Source organism: Emys orbicularis, chromosome 1 (assembly GCF_028017835.1).
Source record: "Emys orbicularis isolate rEmyOrb1 chromosome 1, rEmyOrb1.hap1, whole genome shotgun sequence".
Taxonomy (NCBI): Eukaryota; Metazoa; Chordata; order Testudines; family Emydidae; genus Emys; species Emys orbicularis.
The window spans coordinates 306,404,753-306,430,016 of record NC_088683.1 but is presented as its reverse complement, the minus strand read 5'-3'; the positions used below and the strand labels follow the sequence as shown (position 1 = coordinate 306,430,016).

Sequence of the window (25,264 nt, the reverse complement as noted above, 5' to 3'; positions counted from 1 at the left end):
CTGTTGGCTCAGATGCTATCAATTGTGGGAGTGGGAGACTTTAGCGTATAGTATCTTCAGAACAGGGATTGTCTTAATATGTGGTACAGCACCCAGCCGAAAGGAACCAAGATCCTGATGGGGATCTCTGGGTGCCACAGCAATACAAATGATAATGTTTGTTAATCTAAACTTTTAACATACTGTACACTAAACTGTACCTCTGACCACCATAATATATTACAAATACAACAGAGAATTCCTTTCCTATTTTCAGAGTACAGCGTATACTCACTTTATAGAAAAACAAATTAAAAAGCAGAATGACAGATAACATCTAAGCAGGACTGTTTAGCCATTAGCAATCCAACGAGATAAGGCGGCTGAAAGAAAAGTGCTTACTCAACACCTTATATTGCTAGAGGTCAGTTATCTTTTTATTATGATGGTTAGGAAAAAAAGTAATCCTGTAAATCTGTCAACAAGAAATAAAAAACTTCACTTCCCCCTTTTGACTTTTGAAATACAGTGCAATTCTACCATCTGTTATTGAAAAGTAGAAACAGGAATGAACATATGGGCTCTCTTTCTCAAGCAGCTGTAGTGTACTTAAAATTATAATAATAAGCCTCTGTAAGATTTACATTAAAAACCTGGCCAATTAAAGCAACTGTGCCCAGCTTTACAGTTTTCCAGGATGGGTTTAAGAAATCCAGAATCTGATATATTTAGTGATTATAGCACATGTCCCTCAGAGACTTGTGTGCTCATATATTTATGGCCAGAAAAAAAACAGTTCAAGCATTTTTATGTAACGTAAATGGGAACTTCATGGCTAGTGTTTTCCCTTCTTCAAAGCTCCTGGAACACTAACCACTAGTGAAGTGCTGATCTAGAAAATGAGCTCAAAAGGCAGCAGAGTAACCTAGTGCTGCTATTGCACGCGGATCTTGGATATCGGTCTGCTTTATTTATTAGAGAAAACAACAACATATAAAGGCTTAAGTCTCACTACTAAATATACAGCACATAATTTCATGAATTACATAAATGGCTAGCTACAACCAGTCTAAGTAAATTGAAAGGAGCTCGTAGTATGCGCTTTCCACCCAATATTAATGAAAACAACAGTGTACCTTTATCAGGGTGATTCAAAATCATGATTCTCCTATGAGCTGTTCTAATCTTGGCCTTGTCAGCAGATGTACTGTAGAAATAAATTAAAGTGCTTACCATAGTGTCAAATTCAGATTGTAAATTATCAGTTTGCACTGATTTCAGACAATTTAAAACTAGAGGTTTTCACCATCTTGTGGACAAAACACCCAATTGCACCTTTCGGGATGTAACATTTTAATAAGCCTTTTAAGACATTTAAGGAAGTACACTTTTTTTTTTTTTTTTTTAAGCCAGTACAGTGCAGGAATACTGATAGCTTTTGTATCCTCAAAACTCAACAGTTCCTGCCACATACACTACAGAGACTGTATCAGCACAGTTATGTCAGCATAGCTATGCCAGCATTACATTGACAGAAGGGGGTTTTCTGTCAGCGTAGGACCACCACCTCCCTGGATGGCATTAGCTAGGTCAACGGAAGCCCTCTTCCCTCACACCCCTGATCAATGTAGCTATGCTAATATAACTTTTCATTACAGACAAAGCCTTACACAGATTTAACTGTTTTTTCCACCAGTGAACAGGGGGAAATGATCCTTTTCCTGGAAAACGGTTATTTACGACCAATGACAAAATATCTAATATTTGTTGTAACTATGTATCTGTACAGAGTATTATTAAAATATGGCAATATTAAATAATTCCTCATTCTGGTGAGATCAGAAAACTCTGCATTTTTTGTTTTTCCAAAGCTGTTCAATGTGTTACACTCAGGGACATGTCAATTTACAAATGCTACAGAAAGCTGCTCCTTTCAGTGACAGGAAGATAAAATATGTACTTCAACTAAATTAAGTGTGTATCTTACCAGCAAATAGCCACTTATGGAAGCATTGTGCCAGCACAGTAGCAGAGTTCCTTCTGGTGTGCAGAGGAACATTTCTATTTGAATCTGTATGGTTTAGTTTTTTTTAAATTAGTTGACATGGGAAATGTAGCCATCATTTGCAGCAGCATTTACCACTTCAAGAGAAGCCAGAGGAAGGCAGCTTTTTGTCGCTCCACTAAAGAGTGTTATGGGGTAACACTTTTTAGTGGTACAAAATTTCACCATAGAAGGCGAATACATACTGCCCTTGCCTTTTCTTTTTAGCCGAAGGCTTAAAGAACCTAACTCCACTATCTGTGCAGGAATGCCAGGTCTCAGCCTAACTATATTCTTGTGGGGGACTCCCCTAAATATTGTAATTGTTACTCTTCAATCACAGGAAAAATCAAAGCCTACATATGTTGCAGAAGTGGTGCACAGAACTGCACTAGAGAAGAAAAGGCGATGGGAATAAAAATTAGGTGGTCAGAGGCCCTGAAAATTACATAATAATTGAGAAATAAGATTATTTATATTTCAAATAATTTTTATATCAAACTGTTAAAGATCACAATTTACCATTATTTCAACCTATAAAGCGGTTAATAAATAGGCTGCTGTAATCTAGTGGATTGAGCGCACAGTTAGAACCAAGTTTAGCTGAGTTCTGTTCCCAGTTCTGCAACTCATTGTGTAACCTGGGACAAGAAACAATCTATATACTCCAGTTATCCCACAGGCGTAGTTCTCATAGGGACAATGATGTTTACCCACCTTTGTCAGGGGATTTCAGACCTATATTGCTAAAGGGCACTAAGTGCAAAGTATTATTAGAATCCAAAAATGAGTATTATTGTATTGTTAAGTTAGAAATTTAAATGCTCAAGAGTTAGGTTATGGCAAAATTGCATTAAAGTAGTGCAGTTCTGCTCTGAAAAATGACTGATAAAATGGCATGTAACATCAAGTTTGCTTAGTTTAACCAGATGTCACTAATCCTGCAAACTCAAAATCCTTTCTTAAACATCACCAGTAAAAAAAGGTTCTGCATTGCAAGTTACACTGCCAAGCCTCAATTTCATTAGTGCAACCTTACTCATTACCTTCAGGAAGGTTACACAGGGGTAACTGATTGGCCTTGTACATTTGGTCAGCCATATGTCTCTGGATACACGTAGGAACAGATCTGTGGAGTAACGTAATGCTATTTTCCTGTCATTTTTCAGAGTATAATCACACTTGAAGGTTGAATACACAACCTCAACTTTGCCCCATGTGTATGCATTGATTATGCAATCTATTGTACTACTTCTGTAATGCAACATCTTAGCATTTTCTACAATCTTAGATTCTATTGTATATTCTTGCTATCTTTTTATTATTTCATAAATATTTTTATTGATTTATACACTATGCAATTTTTCTAGCTAACATATCAATACTTTTGTCACCACTTACATACCACATATTAAAATAATATAAAGATTTCCTTTGGAGAAAAAAAATCTTTATTTTATCTGGTAAGTTGTCTTGTAGAGAAAACAGTATGTACATTTTGAGTTTCTCTCATCTAGAACTAGCTAACTTACAATTCTCATTGGACTTATTCTGTAAATATGGAAAGCTCAGGACGTTTGCGTAATACGGGGGAGCTGGTAGCATCTACTATATTTAGATTCCCTAACATTTTCCATTATAAAAGGTTTTTGTGTACTTCTCTTTGAAAAGCTCTCACAACTCCATTGTTTGCAGCAGGCTTTTGCTATTTGGCAGAGGGAACACCTTTGGACTAGAGAAGTGCCTTTTATTTGTCCAATTTCCCTCCTCATGGGCATCACCTAGAGACAAGAGTTCCCCCAACTCCCAAGGTGATGAGAAGAGAGCCAGGCTAGGCTTTCCCAAACCACCCTCTGGCCCCAGCAACCTATTCCCCTTCTCTCCATATGGAGCAGAGGCTTCCCAAACTTGAGGTAGAGGCGATAGGGAAGGAAAGAAAGCGTGTGTGTGTGTGAATGCGAGTCAGTTTGTAATTCTAGTGTTGATAACTCTGAGATTCTATTGTACTGTTCTCCAGCATACACAAAAGCAGCACACAAAGTACTACAAGATGGTACATGTGCAGACTATCTAAGATCATTGGAAAGTGGCATTTGAGATGCGATCACATATTTAACACTTTCGAAATACTTATACGCAACAATGTATGTAATAAGCATCACCCACAAGAAATGAGTCAGTTTTAAAGTCCTAAACTCTCACAGAGCCATCAAAATATGCACATACAAAAACTAAGTAGGCACTGATCTTAGTACTGTAACCTTTGTATTTCTTTATGTGTATCATCATATCACTGGGGCACACGGATCAGCATTCATGTCACACTCTCCGTCAGCACTCGGCCTGAGCCGGGGAAGCTAATGATCCAACCAGCAGACCAAATTCAGTGATGAATCCTGGTCACATGCCACCCAAGGCACATTGTGCATACGCTAAAGAAGAAGGTCATATCACTTCTAAGTTCAACTACATTCTGAGGCAGGGACCATTTATTTGTATTTATTCTCTAAAGCACTAGTATGTGTTAGGCATTACATAAATAATAAAAAGAGGCACTGATAAGGGTGTGCATCCAGATGTAGCTTTTGCATTTCCTAACTTCTGAGCAAATTACATTAATTGGTTGCGTATGTTAATCTCCTTTTAAAAAATAATCCAGAGTTTTTGGGCTAGTCAAATTTGCAAGACACCCTTCTGCAGTGGGAAGAAGCCTGATGGGCCAGATGCACTTTACCAAGTCTGCTTGTACTGGCGTTCCCTTTACTCCCTGGTCCTCCTGAGCAATCTCCTCTTGTGGCACTATATTTAAATGCAGAGTCAGTGAAATCTATCTACCCAGACTTTTTTAAATTTGAAAACGGTCTATGCAGACATTAGCTATGCTGCTAAATAATTAAAGGCCCAATCCTACAAATATGCATGAGTAACTATTTACATATGTAGTCCCATTCAAATGTGGTGTTTGCAGGATTGGGCCACAGATACTAAAAACTATCATAGCTGCAGATGAGAGCACAAGTTACGAACTACTGAAAATAAAGGCTTATGATTTAAGTCTTGTTACCTTCGCTACAGCAGATGTTACCTCAGCTAACATAGAGCCTACCATAATAATACTTCACTTATAATGCCTTCCTCATAAATTTCAAAATTGAATTAAGCTCCAGAACCATTGTGAGCTAAGGATTTCCTTTTTACAGACGACAAAGATGAGGGACAGAGATTAAAATAACTTGCCAAAAGTCACAGAAATTTTATGCCACAGAATAGGGAATCACAAGACCCAAGCACAATACCATTTTTCTTCCCTGATTATGGAGACACCAGTTACTGCTCCATAGTTAATGCTGAATTCCATTTTGCATTTAAAGTACAGATTAATCCTGTTTTACGTCCACAGCCTCCACAAAATGATTGTTTATTTTGGGGGCACAGAATGGATTTTCTGAGAATTTACAAGTCTGATAATTAGTGTAAGTTAAAAATTCATTAAAATTAGCCTCTAAGAAATTTAGCATCTGTCAGTGTTTGTCCCAAATGATCTTAGTAATGGAACAACACAGACTCTTCAGATTATCCATTGAGTTAATTTTTGTTGAAATCTTGTGAATAAATTATGTTAGAAGAAATTAGGTTGTATTTAAGCTATATTAATAATGTGTGTTGTATCTAATTGTTACATTTATAAAAACAACACACAAGGTCCAGTTAACAGCTCAGTTAACTTGTAAGTGGGGCTTTGTGACAGAGATAACTCTACAAATCACAACCGTTTCCCTACAGCTAATTTGAATGCATCATTTTGATTAGTTATAATGAGTCAGTGCTATGAGGAAAACTGGACACATTCAAAATAAGGCTGTCAAATGATTAAAAAAATTAATCGCAATTAATTGTAAAAAATTAATCGCACAATTAATTGCACTGTTAAACAATAATAGAATACTATTTATTCACGTAGTTTTGGATATTTTCTACATTTTCAAATATATTGATTAAGAACATAAGAATGGCCCTATTGGGTCAGACCAAAGGTCCATCTAGCCCAGTATCCTGTCTTCTGACAGTGGCCAGTGCCAGGTGCCCCAGAGAGAATGAACAGAACAGGTAAGCAAGTAATCAGGTAATCATCCCCTGTCGCTTATTCCCAGCTTCTGGCAAACAGTGGTTAGGGACACCATTCCTGCCCATCCTGGCTAATAGCCATTGATGGACCTATCCTCCATGAATTTATCTTGTTCTTTTTTTAACCCTGTTATGGTCTTGGCCTACACAACATCCTCTGACAAGGAGTTCCACGGGTTGACTGTGCGTTGTGTGAAGAAATACTTCCTTTTATTTGTTTTAAACCTGCTGCCTATTAATTTCATTTGGTGACCCCTAGTTCTTGTGTTGAGAAGTAGTAAACACTTCCTTATCTACTTTCTCTACACCAGTCATGATTTTATAGACCTCAATCATATCTCCCCTTAGCTGTCTCTTTTCCAAGCTGAAAAGTCCCAGTCTTATTATTTCTCCTCATACAGAAGCCGTTCCATACCCCTAATAATTTTTGTTGCCCTTTTCTGAACCTTTTCCAATTCCAATATATCAATTACAACACAGACTACAAAGTGTACACTGCTCACTTTTTATTTATTTGTACTGTAAAAAACAAAAGGAATAGTATTTTTCAATTCACCTAATACGAGTACTGTAGTGCAATCTCTTTATAATAAAGTTGAACTTACAAATGTAGAATTACGTACAAAAAAATTACTGAATTCAAAAGTAAAACAATGTAAAATTTTAGAGACTACAAGTCCACTCAGTCCTACTTCTTAGTCAGCCAATTGCTCAGTTTGTTTACATTTACAGGAGATAATGCTGCCCACTTCTTGTTTACAATATCACCTGAAAATGAGAACAGACGTTCGCATGGCAATGTCATAGCCGGCATCGCAAGATATTTATGTGCCAGATGCACTAAAGATTCATATGTTACTCCTGAGGGCATTCTGTGCCAAAAATTTAAAAATTCTGCGCACAATATTTTAAAATTCTGCATGTTTTATTTGTCAATAAATAAATGCAGAGGCTCCAGCATGGCAGTGGGGAACACAGGCCACTGGCTGCACAAAGGTGGGAGATCACCCTGCAGCTCCTCCACCCCTGGGACATAGACTCAGCGGTGAGGCTGCACCCGACCCTGACACAGCACAATGCCAGGGCCTGCCCTAGAAACACCCTGGGACCCTGCTCCCCTGAGCCAGGTGCGGGGCAGGCAGACTCAACCAAGCAGGATCCAAGTGTGGAGGGGCTCAGTGTGGGGGGGATCCAGGTGTGGAGTGAGAAGATTCTGTGGGGGACAATCTGAGTGCAGGCAGCTCAGTAAGGTGTCTAGGTGTGGGGGGATCTGGATGCACGGAGGCTCGTTGAGGGGCTCCAGGTGCAGAGGCAACGAGACTCTGCAGGGGCTTCCAGATGAAAGGTGGTTGGGGTTCAGCGCAGGGGACTGGGTGTGGGGGTCTCAGCGGAGGGGTTCAACGCAGGGCTCTGGATGCTGGGGGAGTGGGGCCTGGGTGCAGCTAGTTGGGGGGTCAGTGGCGTGGGGGTCTGGATGTGGGGGCTCAGGGTGGTGCAGGGGGTGGAGCATCAGGGAGGGGGTTTGAGTGCAGGGAGCTCAGTGGGGAGTGGTCTGGGTTCAGGGGTGGGGATCTGGAGGCAGGGGGTCTGGGTGCAGGGGGTCTCCAGGTGCGGGGGTTGAGGTTCAATGGGGTTTTCGGGTATGGAGGACTAGGGAGGTTCTGGATGTATGGGGTGAGGCTAGGCGGGGGTGCCTGGGTATAGGAGGTCTGGATGCATAGGGGTTGAGTGGATGGGGGAGCAGCTCCCTGTACAATGACCCCTACCCCCGTCCTCTCCTACCTCCAGCCCAGACAGGACTAGTAGCTGATCCCGGCTCAGGGTAGGAGCCACTGGCTGGGGTGTCCCCAACCCCGTGGTGATTTACCTCTCCGCTGGCTGCTCCGGGTGCCTGAAATGATGCACCTGTGCTGCTAGGGAGTGGTGCGTGACTGCTCTTGCAGCTTCCCTTTGCTTCCCTGTCAGAAAGTCATTTTTCTGTGGGGAAGCAAATACATTTGCAGGGGATATGAATTCTGCACACGTGCAGTGACACAAAATTCCCCCAGGAGTAATAGGTCCCTTCCTGCTTCAACCACCATTCCAGAGGACATGTGTCCATGCTGCTAATGGTTTCTGCTCGATAACGATCCAAACAGTGTGGACCAATCCCATTTTCATCATCTGAGTCAGATGCCAGCAGCAGAAGGTTAATTTTCTTTTCGGTGGTTCAGGTTCTGTAGTTTTTGCATTGGAGTATTGCTCTTTTAAGACTTCTGAAAGCAAGCTTCACACCTCGTCCCATTTTGGAATGTACCTCAGATTCTTAAACCTTGGGTCGAGCGATGTAGCTATCTTTAGAAATCTCACATTGGTACCTTCTTTGCGTTTTGTCAAATCTGCAGTGAAAGTGTTCTTAAAAGGAACAACATGTGCTGGGTCATCATCCAAGACTGCTATAACAAGGAATATATGGCAGAATGTGGGTACAACAGAGTAGGAGATACACAATTCTCCCTCAAGGAATTGCCACAAATTTAATTCATGCATTACTTTTTTAATGAGCATCATCAGCATGGAAGCACGTCCTCTGGAATGGTGGCCGAAGCATGAAGGGAGATATGAATGTTTAGCATACCGCACGTAAATACCTTACAATGCTGGCTACAAAAGTGCCATGTGAACGCCTGTTATCACTTTCAGGTGACACTGTAAATAAGAAGCGGGCAGCATTATCTCTCGTAAATGTAAACAAACTTGTTTGTCTTAGCGATTGACTGAACAAAAAGTAGGACTCAGTGGACCTGTAAGCTCTAAAGTTTTACATTGCTTTGTTTTTGAGTGCAGTTATGTAACAACAACAAATCTACCTTTGTAAGTTGCACTTTCACCATAAAGAGATTGCACTACAGTACCTGTATGAGGTGAATTGAAAAATACTATTTCTTTTCTTTGCCATTTTTACAGTACAAATATTTGTAATAAAAATAACAATATAAAGTGAGCACTGTCTACTTTGTATGCTGTATTGAAAATGAAATCAATATATTTAAAAATGTAGAAAAACAACAAAGAATATTTAATAAATTTCAATTGGGTATTCTATTGTTTAACAGTGCGGTTAAAACTGCAATTAATCGTGATTAATTTTTTTTAGTTAATCACGTGAGTTAACTGCAATTCATCGACAGCCCTAATTCAAAATTCTTGTTGGCAGATTAAGGAGAAGTGACAATTGGGACAAGTAAAAGTTCCATGACCACATACTGGCTGGGGCATCAGTACTTTAAAAGGCTCCCCACAGGATGGCATTCTTGCCTTTTCTCCACTGCACACTAAGATAGTACTAACTGGGGAAACAAGCAGAGCATAAAGGATACCTTTAAAGTGCATAGACATTGGAATTATGGGGCTAGGATCTCCCATCCCTCCTTTACATAGCACCTGTTCTCTAACGCAGACCTCTAAAACAACAATTCAACTGCAAATTAAGGTCCAGAATCACCAGTACATCGACTGCTATGAACTGTTCTGTCAAAGTAAACCAACTTTAAAGCCATCTAAATGGACCAGTAAGCTCTAGCTGCAATGCACTACTCTGGTGTACCAGTGAATCTGCCCATAAGTTTAATTTTAATAAGTGATTTAAGGTTGCTAATGCATTTCTTCAAGTCACCCAAAATACCACATGGTACCATTCTCTTTGGGTTTCTTGTTTAGATATTTCATACATACACACTATTTTCAAAACCTAAGGAAATTGCAAGACAAAAAATACATCAAGGACGACATAATTTTGGGACATATCAGTTAAAGACCCTTACAGGAATGTTGTAATTAACTTTAAATGTAACCTTAACTCTCAATTGCCTGGATTAATAAGGGTTAGCTAGGCATCATTACAACATTCCTGTAATTAAAGTCTAATTAATGTTAAGGTTACACAAACAAAAATCCAAACATGTTAGCATATGGAACTGCACAGTTAAGGGAACCAAACAATTTTAACTCTGGCCTATAGTGACTTCCTGCAATAATCATGCAATTATGATTAAGACATTTTAGCATTTGTGGCCCCAGATTAGATTAGATTAAACTATTTTTAAAGACATTCAGGGCTCCCCCTACTCTTTTCTCCCTTCCTGGAGTTGCTATTGGGAAGAATAAAGGTGGTTTGTGTGCCTTAGTTGTGCATTTCCATATGTTAAAAGAAATCCAAACATGTTTAAGCAGGAGCGGCGCCAGGGTTTTTGGCGCCCTAGGCAGGGGTCCTTCCGCGCTCCCGGTCTCGGCGGCAATTCTGCGGCGGGGGGGGGTCCTTCCGCGCTCCCGGTCTTCGGGGCACTTCGGCGGCAGGTCCCGGAGCGAGTGAAGGACCCGCCGCAGAATTGCTGCCAAAGACCCGGAGCACGGAAGGACCCCCCGCCGCCGAATTGCCGCCAAGGGCGGCAAAATGCCGCCCCCCCAAATCCTGGTGCCCTAGGCAACCGCCTAGGTCGCCTAAATGGAAGCGCCAGCCCTGTGTTTAAGTGTAATCTTAACTCTTAATTGCCTGGGTTTGTAATGCTTGGTATTGGGCATAATCACAATATCCCTGTAATGTGTTTCACCCGTAAGTTACACATGCCTAGGCTCACCCTTAAATTCATCCTAATACACTGTATTGCATCCTCAACTCCTTTAACCACAATAAAAAAAGATGTGAAGAGAGATTACACATACATTTGAAATGACAGACTCAATGAATTGCTTTCTGCATTATTGATGCATTAATACAATCCACAGTATTGTAAATCTTTATTTTGTAGTGAGATCAGAGTAGATGATCATGTTGATCAGCATAGTATGTGCTGTTCTGATTTATATTTACAGCATTTGCCCTCTATTGCTGTAAGGGGCCTGAAGGCATGACGAAAGTTGCATGGTTGCTCATTTTATTGTATTTTTTTTCCCAACCAAAATACAGTCTTAAAAAAAATTGTGTTCCATATGCCATTCTAACAAGTTACAACTGTGAGCACCATATAGCCCTATTCTTTCACCTTACATTTCTCCATTCAGTCTGGTGATAGAACAGAAACAGTATTAATGCAGCACACCTACCTTATGCCTAAAATAAGACTCGCTTCTCGTCTACTCATTTTCTGTTCAAATCCTCCTTTATAGTAGGATGAAAAACTCTATGGGGGGAGTGGAAGGGGGAGGAGGGAAGAGAGAGAGAGAGGAAAATCATTAGTTCCAGGTACATAGGTGTCATGATCTCAATGCTATTCTATTACCTTAGCAAGGTTGATTGGCATTTGATTAGAATTCATTTCAAGTGATGAAACTACTGAAAAACAAATATGGTTTAAAAGGAACTCTGTCAAACACTGAAAATCTGACCTCTTAAAAGTTACAGTTTGTGTTTTTACAGTGTCCCACTGATAATGAAAGACATTAATTGTTGCAGCCATTGATTTGTAGGGTTGAGAGTCTCCCTGCCCTTTGGCAGGGGAACCCTAATTGTCTAAATGCTGGGTAGAAGGAAATTGCACATGAGCACTGCCCTGAGCTTCATGTGCACATAAATTCATGCTGACAACTTCCCCTGCCAATTGGGATTATTTGCTGTTTTTTTCCCAGATCAGAAACTGAGATTTTAACCACTGTTTAAAACAACTGAAAGAGAAAACTTGTTTTGGAGAGTGAGGTGTGATGAATTTTTTAAAAGCAAAAACTATAGTTGTCCAGGGAAGGGAGTGAGGATAAAACTGGTGCCTATCAACCATGTGTTAAAATAAATTATTGAAATACCATAGCCAGTTACACTAACTAAAGATATCAGTGTTGTTGTTGTTTTTTTAAATAAAAAGAATTAGGGACGAGTCCAGCATCACACAGCCTCAGCCCTCTAAGTCAAACAAGCCCCAGAGACAACAGATGTAGTTCCAAGACAGCCTTGTTGGGGTCCACTAGGCATAGCTACCAGGTAACTCGGGAGAGCGGAAGACCAAAGTGTCGATGAAACTCTTTTGCTCTGGGCCTATCTGAACCCCCAAACCCCATCTTGTGAACTCTCACCTACTTCTGTGCTCACTGCTTTACATGCTCTGTAGCAGGCTGAAGCAGAAATGTATTGGTCAGCGTTTCTAGCAGATGGCTGCAGTTTTACTCACACTAGCAGAAATAATAGAGATAAGGAGGAGGGAACAGAGGGGTAGTTAGTTTGCAGATGTCTAATTCAAGGTCGCAGAGACTGGGAAAGTTTTCTCACACGCTTATGTAGAGCTTATTATAACAGTTGTCTGGAAGGGAGGGGTGAGGGGGAACAGCCAGACAAAGAGATGTATGCAAACAGTTTGGGGTATAAAAGGTAAAAGTTGTTTGTATTTGTTGCACTGGATTTGAGACATGCTGGTCTCCTAGTGCCATTTCAGAGCTCTGAAATAAACTTGGCTTGCTTTCTCCCCTCGGTGTCTTTATTGGTGCTAAGCACACCGGGCCACGGACCTTTGTTGTCCCCTCGAGCCCCTAGGCGGCCAACAGCCTGACTATTGGGAGCTGGAGCCCAGAAGTCAGTTAAGAAGACTGAAGTTTTGTTAACTGCCAAATTTATCAACAAGTAAGCTTTACAGAAAGTAAGCTTCATCCTTTTATCATCAAAGTGAAGTCTGGCTTCAGAACTGTGCTTTTTACCCACAATTAAAATATGCCTGGCCCTTAACTTGAGATCACAGCCTAAGTCAGTCGTGGGCAACCTGTGGCCCATCAGAGTAATCCGCTGGTGGGCCGTGAGACAGTTTGTTTACATTACCGTCCGTAGGCACGGCCGCCCGCAGCTCCCAGTGGCTGCGGTTCACCGTTCTCAGCCAATGGGAGCTGCGGGAAGCAGCGCAGGCCGGCCACCACTTCCCGCAGCTCCCATTGGCCAGGAATGGCAAACCGCGGCCACTGTGGGTGGCCATGTCTGCAGACGGTTGATGTAAACAAACACTCTTGCAGCCCACCAGCGGATTACCACGACGGGCCGCATGCGGCCCGCAGGCTGCCCACCACTGGCCTAAGTAGTATGGCTGCATGACTGTGATGGTGCTGCCCATGGGAGCCAGCTGAGGTCACTCAATTAGGGTGAACTGCAAACAAAACGGGGCAGACAAACCCCAGAAGCTCGTGGTTATTTCAATACTTAGCTTTACCAAGCCAGCACAAAGCAGCTTCTATAGTACCGCACTGGTTACTCAGAAGTCCAAACAACGCAGTTCCCTTAAAGTGCCCAGCCTCAGGCCTCCATCCAGACACACCTGTCAGATATGATGATGATTACTGAAAATCTTATCTCATCACATAAAATAAAAGATTCTTTCAATCCCAAAGGATCAGCCACATACCCAGGTTCAATTATAACTTAGATCTTACCCAAAATACACGCTATAGTCAATTCTTATTAACTAAACTAAACTAAAATTTATTAACAAAGAAAAGAGAGAGAGGGTTGGTTAAAAGATGAATATACATACAGACGAATTTAATTCTTGAGGTTCAGATACATAGCAGAGGTGAGCTTGTAGCTGCCAAAAGTCCTTTTAGCTATAGTTCATAGGTTATAGTCCAATGTCCATATTTAGGGTGGCTCCAGTCAATGACTGGGGATCTCAATCCTTGTGGCTTAAGGTTTCCCCCTCTTGAAACCCAAAGCAGATCTGAGATGAAGTAGGATCGTGTCCCAAGGTTCTTATACATTTCCAGCAGCCTTTTGGCCTGAGAAAACAATAGGCTTAACTCTCCTTCTCCCAAACATCCTGGCAATTAGCACAGGGCAATTTATCCATTAAACAGTTCAGATACAGGTTACCACAACCTTCAAAGAGACATATAGACAATAATACTATTTCACTCAACTATCATCATAAATGTTAATATTCCTTTTTTGATCTTTAAATTAAAGCTATAGCAATAGACAAGAATTGTTTGCTTATATTACAAGACCTGAGCAAACATCTAACCTTCTAACAATGCAGACTTACATTTCAAAGCTCTATTCATTTACCTATCTTCCTAACCAGTCCTTAAGGTTCACCCATGGGTCAGGTCAGTCTGTGAGTTAATTAACTCTTTCTGGCCCTGTCATCTTTCAATGAGATATTATATTACACTCATACCGTCACAATGACAAAATACAAACTCCCTTTTTATAATTGTAAACATTCTTCTTATTCTTCTTATTATTAGCGCCTAGGAGCTCTAGTCATGGAGCAGGACCCCACAGCACTAGATATAATACACAAAAGACAGGCCCTGCTTAGACTGCTTACTTCAGGGAGCCTTGATCTTTATAGTTTCCAAAAGGCATTAAACAAGTGCTTTGCCCTGTTCTTTTCAGAGGAAGACACTCAGGCCTGTCTTGGACCTTTAAAATCACAGCTAGGTCATTAAGGACAATGGCTTCCTTCTCAGAGGACACTTATGGCACAAACAGCCCCTTTTTTAATGAAAGTCCCAGTCCTAAAGAGATTTGAAGCTTCCTTTTTAAAGCAAAGGAAATCAGACTAAAAGCCATCTTTGTCTAGGTTAGAGGCATGGGCAAGTGAGGACAGAACATTCCTTAAAAAAAAAAAAAAAGGTAGAAGGGCAGTTTTCTAGCTACTAAAGAAGAAAGAAGTTTGATTATCCATCTAACTTACACGTGCTACTTGGACTTAAATAGTGAAGTGTTTTCATGAAGCAGTGCTACTTTTGATATTTCCTGTTAGGAAAACTCATAGTGATAAGGGAAGGACATTTCAGGCACCCTACAATATTAAAATCAGCCTACCACATCTGCAATCCTTGCTGGGCTGGAAAGATCACAAAAGTGAGCTCTCCACTTCCTGATACTTCTGATATTTTGGGCCCCATTTAACCTTCTAGGCAGGTCTTCCTTACATGTTGTGCCCTATACAGCCCATGATAGTTAATTCAGTTTCTTGCATGAACTCTATTAAAAGAAAATGGTAAATAGCTTTAGGCCCACTCTATAAGTGTATGGATTCCCTCAGCAATCTCCAGAAAAGGGCTGTCCGATAGGGAAGCCTAATTTATTTGGGCTGTGACGTCTTTAAAGACCTTCCCTGGTTCGCATAACCTACCTTTCTGTTACAATTTCTGCACCAGTAAGAGATATCCCAGTGTCCTTATGAGACTAATCACCACACCCTGTCTATATAGAAGCTATGGTTTTTATAAAATGTGTACGTGTTTCGGTATCCACAAGTCGCCACAATCTCTCACTGAAGAGACGATACATAACTCCACAAAATAAAAAAGCCATTATATATATTCTGCTAGATATTAAGAATATTTTATGGGGAAAAACTATGTTAATGCAGATTTAAGGTTGCTTGATGGTAAGCTGTCCCCTTGCAGTATGCTGAGTTGAACAAAACTCAAACTTCTGAAAACCAGGAAATGAAGAGTGAAGGTTACCCATGGCTCTCCCTTCTTTCAGCAATGCCTCAACACCCCCCACCCTATTTGCACACACACTTTTACTCTGCCAACCCCACAGTTGCTGAAATATACAAGCTCTTCACCTCCTTTTAACCACCCATTCACACTCAGCCACAGGATTCCATCTGACACTATTAAAGGACAAAAAGGGGGGAAATGGTGGAGTTGCCTGCACCACCTGCCCTCTACCCCTTCAAGCAATATATCCATATGCACATACTCACACTGGCTCTTGGCACTATAACATGCAGGAGGTTCCAGATCCTAGTGTACACTCACCCATACAGCCAACTTCCCAGAAAGAATACCACACGTGTACAATTTAAGAATCACTTCACGGCCTTTTAGAACTCCCTTACACTTACTCACAGGATGCCATCTCAACCTACACTTTCATGCAGCCATCATTAAAGTATTGGAATCCGTTCCTATTCCACCTCACTACTGACAATTCCCATTTAATAAAAGCCCTGTGCCTTGTTACTGACGTAACCTACGCCATTCTACATAAAAGTGATGCATCCTGCAGGTACACATGCAGGTCTTCCCTTTCCTCACATGCTTCAGAGGGTGCAAAACACAGATTTCCAGATATCACAACCACAGCCAATTTATCTAACTCTTTATTGAGCTCATTTATACTTTTGGCCTTTACATCATTCCCTGGCAACAAGTTCCACAGATTAACTTGCATTATGTGAAGAACTTCCTTATGTTTGTTTTAAACCTGCTGCTATTAATTTCAGTGGGCGATCCCCCAGTTCTGTGTTATGTGAAGGGGTAAACAGCACTTCTCTATTACTTTCTCCACACCATTCATGATTTTATAGACCTCTATAATTCCCCCCTCCCACCCATCATCTCTTTCCCAAGCTGAACAGTCCCACTCTTTTTAATTTCTCCTCATATGGAAGCTGTTCCATAAGCCTAATTATTTTCATTGTCCTTCTCTGTACCTTTTCCACTTCTATATCGTTTTTGAGATGAGGTTTCCAGAACTACAAGCAGTATTCAAGCTGTGGGCATACCATGGATTTATACAGGGGCATTATCATATTTTCTGTCTCATTTTCTATCCCTTTCCTATATTGTGCAGTTCAGAGTACTATCCACCATCTATGCAAGTTAAAAGTGAACTTAAATTCACAATTTGGGTCCCCCCAAAACTTAGTGGCTGCCATGCACTACTTGGGTAAAACTGACCAACAGAGACCACTCTGACCCACGTCACAGCAATAGATTGATCACTAGTACTGTGCAAACCCCACTAGAAACCGTTAGAAAAATATTTTTGTTATTTCAGGGCTTATATATCTGGAACCCCAGTTCAAACAACCCCGGGGGTGGGGGGGTATCACTAACCATACTCTGCACTCCCACAAAGCATAGCAAATTTCAAGAAAATCTATACAAGCACAAACATTTTAGAGCGCTTAGAAATGTCCTCTAAACAGGAAGGCTAGACAGACAATGGAGGGAAAAGGCTCTGTGCCCATCCATCTGCAGCACAAGAGGCTCTGAAACATGTGAAGTGGCCAATTCACCTCAATAAGGTGTTTTCAGCTGAATGAGAACACCTCATGGAGATTAATACAACCTGAAACAATAGCTCTGAGAATGAGGAGTACTTGTGGCACCTTAGGCCTGGTCTACACTATGAGTTTAGGTCGAATTTAGCAGCGTTAAATCGAATTAACCCTGCACCCGTCCACACAACGAAGCCATTTACTTCGATATAAAGAGCTCTTAAAATCGATTTCTGTACTCCTCCCCGACGAGGGGAGTAGCGCCGAAATCGACATTGCCATTTCGAATTAGGGTTAGTTTGGCCGCAATTTGACGGTATTGGCCTCCGGGAGCTATCCCACAGTGCACCATTGTGACCGCTCTGGACAGCAATCTGAAGTCGGATGCACTGGCCAGGTAGACAGGAAAAGCCCCGCGAACTTTTGAATTTCATTTCCTGTTTGCCCAGCGTGGAGAGCACAGGTGACCACGCAGAGCTCATCAGCACAGGTAACCATGCAGTCCGAGAATCGAAAAAGAGCACCAGCATGGACCATACGGGAGGTACTGGATCTGATCGTTATATGGGGAGAGGATTCTGTGCTAGCAGAACTACGTTCCAAAAGCCAAAATGCCAAAACATTTGAAAAAATCTCCAAGGGCATGATGGAGAGAGGCCACAATAGGGACTCACTATAGTGCCGCGTGAAAGTTAAGGAGCTCAGACAAGCCTACCAGAAAACCAAAGAAGCAAACGGAAGGTCCGGGTCAGAGCCGCAGACATGCCGCTTCTACACTGAGCTGCATGCAATTCTGGGGGGGGGGCCGCGACCACTACCCCACCTCTGACCGTGGATTCTGAGGAGGGAGTACTCTCAGCCATGCCTGAGGATTCTGCGGACGGGGAAGATGAGGAGGAGGAGGAGGACGACGATGAGCTTGCGGAGAGCACACAGCACTCCGTTCTCCCCAACAGCCAGGATCTTTTTCTCAGCCTGACTGAAGTACCCTCCCAACTCTCCCAAGGCAGTATCCCAGACAATGAGGCCATGGAAGGGACCTCTGGTGAGTGTACCTTTGTAAATATAAAACATGGTTTTAAAGCAAGTGTTTTTTAATGATTAATTTGCCCTGAGGACTTGGGATGCATTCGCGGCCAGGACAGCTACTGGAAAAGTCTGTGAATGTGTCTGGGGATGGAGCGGAAATCCTCCAGGGACATCTCCATGAAGCTCTCCTGGAGGTACTCCAAAAGCCTTTGCAGAAGGTTTCTGGGCAGTGCAGCCTTATTCCGTCCTCCATGGTAGGACACTTGACCACGTCATGCTAGTAGCAAGTAATCTGGTATCATTGCATGACAAAGCCTGGCAGCGTATGGTCCCAGTGTTTGCTGGCATTCAAGCAACATCCGTTCTTTATCTCGCTGTGTTATCCTCAGGAAAGTGATATTGTTCATGGTAACCCGGTTAAAATATGGGAATTTACTGAAGGGGACAGAGGTGGCCATTCCTACTGGGCTGTTCGCCTGTGGCTGAAAAGAAATCCTTCCCTGCAGTTAGCCAAGTGGGGGGGGGAGGGGGGGAGAGAGAGGCGGGAATCATTGACACTGAGCTTTTCGCGTTTGGCTAGCAGGGATCTTCCCTGATACCAGCCACACGGTGGGGGGAGGGGTAAAGCGATCATCCCAGAGAATTGGATAGGTGGGGGGGGGGGGTAGTTTGGTTTCTGCTGCTGCACGTTAACAGGAAAACCGCAGCACTCAACGGGCTTTGCTTGGTATGTGGGAAAGGAGGGTGCTGCCTTTAGGAAGGCTGCAGAAGCCGAAAGACAATGGCTTACCATGGCCGCATGCAAGCCGAATTCTGCTGCCCAGACCTGCGTCTGTGATCTCTAACACCAAAGCCGCAGGCACTCAATATTAAGATGCAAAATACGACCTTGTACCAAAATCACATGTGCTATGTAATCTGAATAGGATCACAGAGTGCCGCTGCAGCCCCTGTATAACCACCCTCCCCCCTCACCATATTCCATAGCCTCCTCACCCAGATGTGTAAGAACGCGGGGGGAGAGGAGGCTCCGTGCACCCTCCCACTCCACCCCAGTGGACAGCCCAAGCAAAAGGCTGTCATTATTTTGAACTTTTTTAGTGGCCTTTTCCTTCCCTCCTATCCTACTCCCAAACCCCACCTGGGCTACCTTGTCAGTTCTCTCCCTCTTTTTATAATCAATTAATAAAGAATACATGATTTTTAAACGATAGTGATTTTATTTCCTTTGAAAGCAAGCTGTGATCGAAGGGGGAGGGTGGGTTGCTTACAGAGAATGAGTCAATCAAGGGGGCAGGTTTTCATCAAGGAGAAACAAACAGAACTTTTACACCGTAGCCTGGCCAGTCATGAAACCAGGGCCGGCTCCAGGCACCAGCTGAGCAAGCTGGTGCTTGGGGCGGCAGATTGTTCGAGGCGGCATTCTGCCCAATCCGAGGGCGACAAGGCCGCTTTTTTTTTTGTTCCGCTCCGGCCACCCTGTAGGGGGCGGCGGCACGGAGAACCAGAGCGCCCTGCAGGGCAGTCCTCTTCCTTCCCTCCCCGCCGACCGGAGCGGAGCCCTCGCGGCAGGCAGCGGCTCAGCGGGAGGGGCCGCATGGCAGCGCCCCTGCTGTAGCCCTGGCCACCCCCTTCCCTCTCTCTCCCGCCCGCTCCCTCCCCCTCCCCAGCCAGACCCCCTGCACCCGCGCTCCGGCCGCGCCGCAGGTTTGTTTTTTTTTTTTTTAATGCTTGAGGCGGCCAAAAAGCCAGAGCTGGCCCTGCATGAAACTGGTTTTCAAAGCTTCTCTGATGCGCAGCGCTTAGACTCATAGACTTTAAGGTCAGAAGGGACCAATATGGTCATCTAATCTGACCCCCCGCATGATGCAGGCCACAAAAGCTGACCCACCCACTTTCCCTTGAAGTCTTTAAATTAAGTCGCAGAGAATCCTCCAGCCTGCGACCCCTGCCCTATGCTGCGGAGGAAGGCGAAAAACCTCCAGGGCCTCTGCCAATCTACCCTGGAGGAAAATTCCTTCCCGACCCCAAATATGGCGATAAGTAGAACCCCGAGCATACAGGCAAGATTCTACAGCCGGACCCTTATTTTACCAGCGATGGCTCGTTAATGCCCAATTGACTAAAATCACGTTATCCCATCAAACCATTCCCTCCATAAATTTATCTAGCCTACTCTTGAAGCCAGAGAGGTCTTTCGCCCCCACCGTTTCCCTCGGAAGGCTGTTCCAAAATTTCACCCCTCTGACAGTTAGAAACCTTCGTCTAATTTCAAGCTTAAACTTCCCCATGGCCAGTTTATATCCATTTGTTCTCGTGTCCACATTAGTACTGAGCTGAAATAATTCCTCTCCCTCCTTGGTATTTATCCCTTTGATATATTTAAAGAGAGCAATCATATCCCCCCTCAGCCTTCTTTTGGTTAGGCTAAACAAACCGAGCTCCTCAAGTCTCCTTTCATAGGAAAGGTTTTCCATTCCTCGGATCATCTTAGTGGCCCTTCTCTGTACCCGTTCCAGTTTGAGTTCATCCTTTTTAAACATAGGAGACCAGAACTGCACACAGTACTCCAAATGAGGTCTCACCAGCGCCTTGTATAACGGAAGCAGCACCTCCTTGTCCCTACTAGAAATACCTCGCCTAACGCATCCCAAGATCGCATTAGCTTTTTTCACAGCCACGTCACATTGCCGACTCATAGTCATTCTGCGATCAACCAGGACTCCGAGGTCCTTCTCCTCCTCCGTCACTTCCAACCGATGCGTCCCCAGCTTATAACTAAAGTTCTTGTTAGTCATCCCTAAATGCATCACCTTACACTTCTCACTATTAAATCTCATCCTATTATTGTTACTCCAGTTTACAAGGTCATCCAAGTCTCCCTGCAGAATATCCCGATCCTTCTCCGAATTGGCAATTCCTCCCAACTTTGTGTCATCCGCAAACTTTATCAGCCCACTCCTACATTCGGTTCCGAGGTCAGTAATGAATAGATTAAATAAAATCGGACCCAAAATCGAACCTTGAGGAACCCCACTGGTGACCTCCTTCCAACCTGACAGTTCACCTTTCAGTACTACCCGCTGCAGTCTCCCCTTTAACCAGTTCTTTATCCACCTCTGGATTTTCATATCGATCCCCATCTTTTCTAATTTAACCAATAATTCCTCATGAGGCACAGTATCAAACGCTTTACTAAAATCGAGGTATATTAGATCCACCGCATTTCCTTTATCTAGAAGGTCTGTTACTTTCTCAAAGAAGGAGATCAGGTTGGTTTGGCACGATCTGCCTTTCGTAAACCCATGTTGTAATTTGTCCCAATTGCCATTCACCTCAAGGTCCTTAACTACTTTCTCCTTCAAAATTTTTTCCAAGACCTTGCATACTACAGAAGTTAAACTAACAGGCCTGTAGTTACCCGGGTCACTTTTTTCCCCCTTCTTGAAAATAGGAACCACATTAGCTATTTTCCAGTCCAACGGTACCACCCCCGAGTTTACAGATTCATTAAAAATTATCACTAAGGGGCTTGCAATTTCTCGCGCCAGTTCCTTCAATATTCTCGGATGAAGATCATCCGGTCCGCCCGATTTAGTCCCATTTAGCTGGTCAAGTTTGGCTTCCACCTCTGATACTGTAATGTCAATCGCCCCTCCTTTATTCCCCTCTGTCCTGCTCCCTCTATTCCTAAGCCCTTCATTAGCCTTATTAAAGACCGATGCAAAATATTCATTTAGATATTGTGCCATGCCTAGATTATCCTTAATCTCCACTCCATCTACATTCTTCAGCGGTCCCACTTCCTCTTTCTTTGTTTTCTTCCTATTTATATGGCTATAAAACCTCTTACTATTGGATTTAATTCCCCTCGCGAGGTCCAACTCTACACGGCTTTTGGCCTTTCTCACTGCATCCCTACATGCTCTGACCTCAATAAGGTAGGTTTCCTTGCTGATCCCTCCCCTCTTCCATTCTTTGTATGCTTTCTGTTTTTTCTTAATCGCCCCTTTGAGACTTCCTGGTGTGCTCTTCTAATCGCCCTGGTGTCTGGCTGCGCGTAACCAGCGGCCAGGCGATTTGCCTCAGCTTCCCACCCCGCCATAAACGTCTCCCCCTTACTCTCACACAGATTGTGGAGCACACAGCAAGGAGCAATAACAATGGGAATATTGGTTTGGCTGAGGTCTGAGCGAGTCAGTAAAGTGCGCCAGCAACCCTTTAAACGTCCAAATGCACATTCTACAACCATGCTGCACTTTCTCAGCCTGTAGTTGAACAGCTCCTGACTACTGTCCAGGCTGCCTGTGTATGGCTTCATGAGCCATGGCATTAAGGGGTAGGCTGGGTCCCCAAGGATAACTATAGGCATTTCAACATCCCCAATGGTTATTTTCTGGTCTGGGAAGTAAATCCCTTGCTGCAGCCGTTTAAACAGAGTAGTGTTCCTGAAGATGCGAGCGTCATGAATGCTTCCCGGCCAACCCACATTGATGTTGGTGAAACGTCCCTTGTGATCCACCAGTGCTTGCAGTACCATTGAAAAGTACCCCTTGCGGTTTATGTACTGGCTGCCCTAGTGCTGTGGTGCCAAGATAGGGATATGGGTTCCATCTATCGCCCCACCACAGTTAGGGAATCCCATTGCAGCAAAGCCATCCACTATGACCTGCACATTTCCCAGAGTCACTACCTTTGGTAGCAGCAGCTCAGTGATTGCTTTGGCTACTTGCATCACAGCAGCCCCCACAGTAGATTTGCCCACTCCAAATTGATTCCCGACTGACCGGTAGCTGTCTGGCGTTGCAAGCTTCCACAGGGCTATCACCACTCGCTTCTCAACTGTGAGGGCTGCTCTCATCTTGGTATTCTGGCGCTTCAGGGCAGGGGAAAGCAAGTCACAAAGTTCCATGAAAGTGCCCTTACGCATGCGAAAGTTTTGCAGCCACTGGGAATCGTCCCACACCTGCAACACTATGCGGTCCCACCAGTCTGAGCTTGTTTCCCGGACCCAGAATCGGCGTTCCACGGCTAGAACCTGCCCCATTAACAACATGATCTCCAAAGCGCCGGGGCCCACGGTTTGAGAGAATTCTGTGTCCGTGTCCTCATCACTCTCGTCACCGCGCTGCCGTCGCCGCCTCCTCCTCGCCTGGTTTTTCAGGTCCTGGTTCAGCATAAACTGCACAATAATGCGCGAGGTGTTTACAATGTTCATGACTGCTGTCTTGAGCTGAGCGGGCTCCATGCTTGCCATGGTATGGCGTCTGCAGTGTTCACCCAGGAAAAAAGGCGCGAAACGGTTGTCTGCCGTTGCTTTCATGGAGGGAGGGGTGAGGCTGTACCCAGAACCACCAGCGACAATGTTTTTTGCCCCATCAGGCCTTGGGATCTCAACCCAGAATTCCAATGGGCGGGGGAGACTGCAGGAACTATGGGATAGCTACCCACAGTGCAACGCTCCGGAAGTCGACGCTAGCCTCGGTACATGGACTCACACCACCGAATTAATGTGCTTAGTGTGGTCGCAGGCACTTGACTTTATACAATCGGTTGCCAAAAATGGAATTCTGTAAATTCGGAGTAATCTCGTAGTGTAGACATACCCTTAGAGAAGATCCTGGCTGCCTCGCAGATCCTGGCGGGGCAGCCATAAGGGCTCTGACACTCCCAGAGGGGCAAGGCCCCAGACCCCGGCTCATATGAGGAGGGCAGGGAGGGAGGCTCAGGACTCGCTAAAGGGGAAAAAGCCCCCCCATATCGGGGCACATACATGGGAAGGAAGAATCCCTGCCTCTATTCTCCTCCAGTCCTCCTGCCACTCAACCCATTGTCCCCCTTCCCACTATCCCACCTCTCCTACCCTAATCCCCAAGCCTCCCTCCCCTACCACCCACCTCCATTCATCCCCCTATCCCCCTCCCCTTTCACCTGATTGCAGCTCGAAACCCCTCTCCTCCTTTCCCCCCCACTTCTCTGCCCCCTAATTACCCCTTCCCTCTCAGGTAGAACTGACATCTCTAAATTTTCCCCAAAGGCTTTGGGAGGTGCAGGGTGGTTCGTGGGCAATGGCAGAGTTGTGGCATGCACTAGGTGGGGGTGCACTGGCAGAGCTGTGGAGTGCCACACTTCCCTCGCCCGAGCCCCCAAGCTCTTCCCCTCCACCACCACCCATCCCCCTTCATGCCCCTTCCAATAACCCTGTTCTCTTCACTGCATCCCCAACCCCTCTCATCATATTTCCCCACTCCTCCACCCCTCAATACACCTTCCCTCTCAGGAAGCATTCACATGTACAATTTTCTTTCCTTGATTACTTTGATTACACACCCCACCACCCAAAATGAAATTACTACCCATGACTCATAAATTGTAGCCAACCTCCAGCCACTCAGTCCAAAACTCCTTTTGTCTTTGGTCACTGGGGTGGGACAATAGAGGGGAGGGAAATGAGGAACTTATCCTTAGTTACGTTAATGGAAGGGTGAATTCACAGCCATAAGGAGGTCTGTGATTCATCTAGTCATCAGTACTTTTCAGTGAAACAGAAAAAGGCAGCAGAAGGAAACTATTTTTTTGGCGGGGACTGTAACTCAGGAACCCATGGGTCAAATGACTCCAAGTTTGGATCACTAACCCTACCCCAGCACCCTCACAAGGCACACCGAATTTCAAAGCAATCCAATTCACCATTCAGACTTCACAGCACTTATAAGAACTGAGCTTTAAAAGCATGCAGAATGGCAGGAATGGAAACCCACTAGCTGTTTTTCTGTATTGGCATATTCACAGTGTAAAAATGATTTAGCGGGTGCCATGCATTACCTTGCGTAAAGCTTGACAGCTTGAATCATTTTGACCCACATCACATCATCAAAAGTTTGATCTCTAGCTCTGAGAAAATAAAAATATGCAGCATTTTTCAGGGCTTCTCTCTCTGGAATCCCATGCTCAAATGACTCAAAATTTGGCTCACTAACTCTACCATGCATCCCCCTGAAGTATGCCAAATTTCAAAGAAATCCAACTAAGCAAGTCAATTTTAGAGAACTTAGAAAGATCAACCTTTAAAAAGATGTCATGATACAACCTACTGTGGCACTCTGGTACCACT

At 43.8% G+C, this 25,264-nt stretch overlaps 1 protein-coding gene across 2 annotated transcripts in view; it reads right to left on the bottom strand.

Annotated features, from left to right (window-relative positions):
- Window positions 1–25,264, bottom strand: part of DNAJC15 (DnaJ heat shock protein family (Hsp40) member C15) — a 49,135-nt gene that overhangs the window by 2,609 nt on the left and 21,262 nt on the right. The window contains exons 4-6 of one of the 2 annotated variants that reach the window (XM_065419913.1): window positions 11,231–11,307; window positions 3,070–3,152; window positions 1,116–1,186 (exon numbers count right to left, since the gene is read on the bottom strand). In XM_065419913.1, coding sequence (XP_065275985.1) covers window positions 1,137–1,186; window positions 3,070–3,152; window positions 11,231–11,307 — 210 coding nt within the window. In that variant the 3' untranslated portion in view covers window positions 1,116–1,136. The remainder of the gene's footprint in view (window positions 1–1,115; window positions 1,187–3,069; window positions 3,153–11,230; window positions 11,308–25,264) is intronic. The other variant, XM_065419905.1, reaches the window with a different exon arrangement.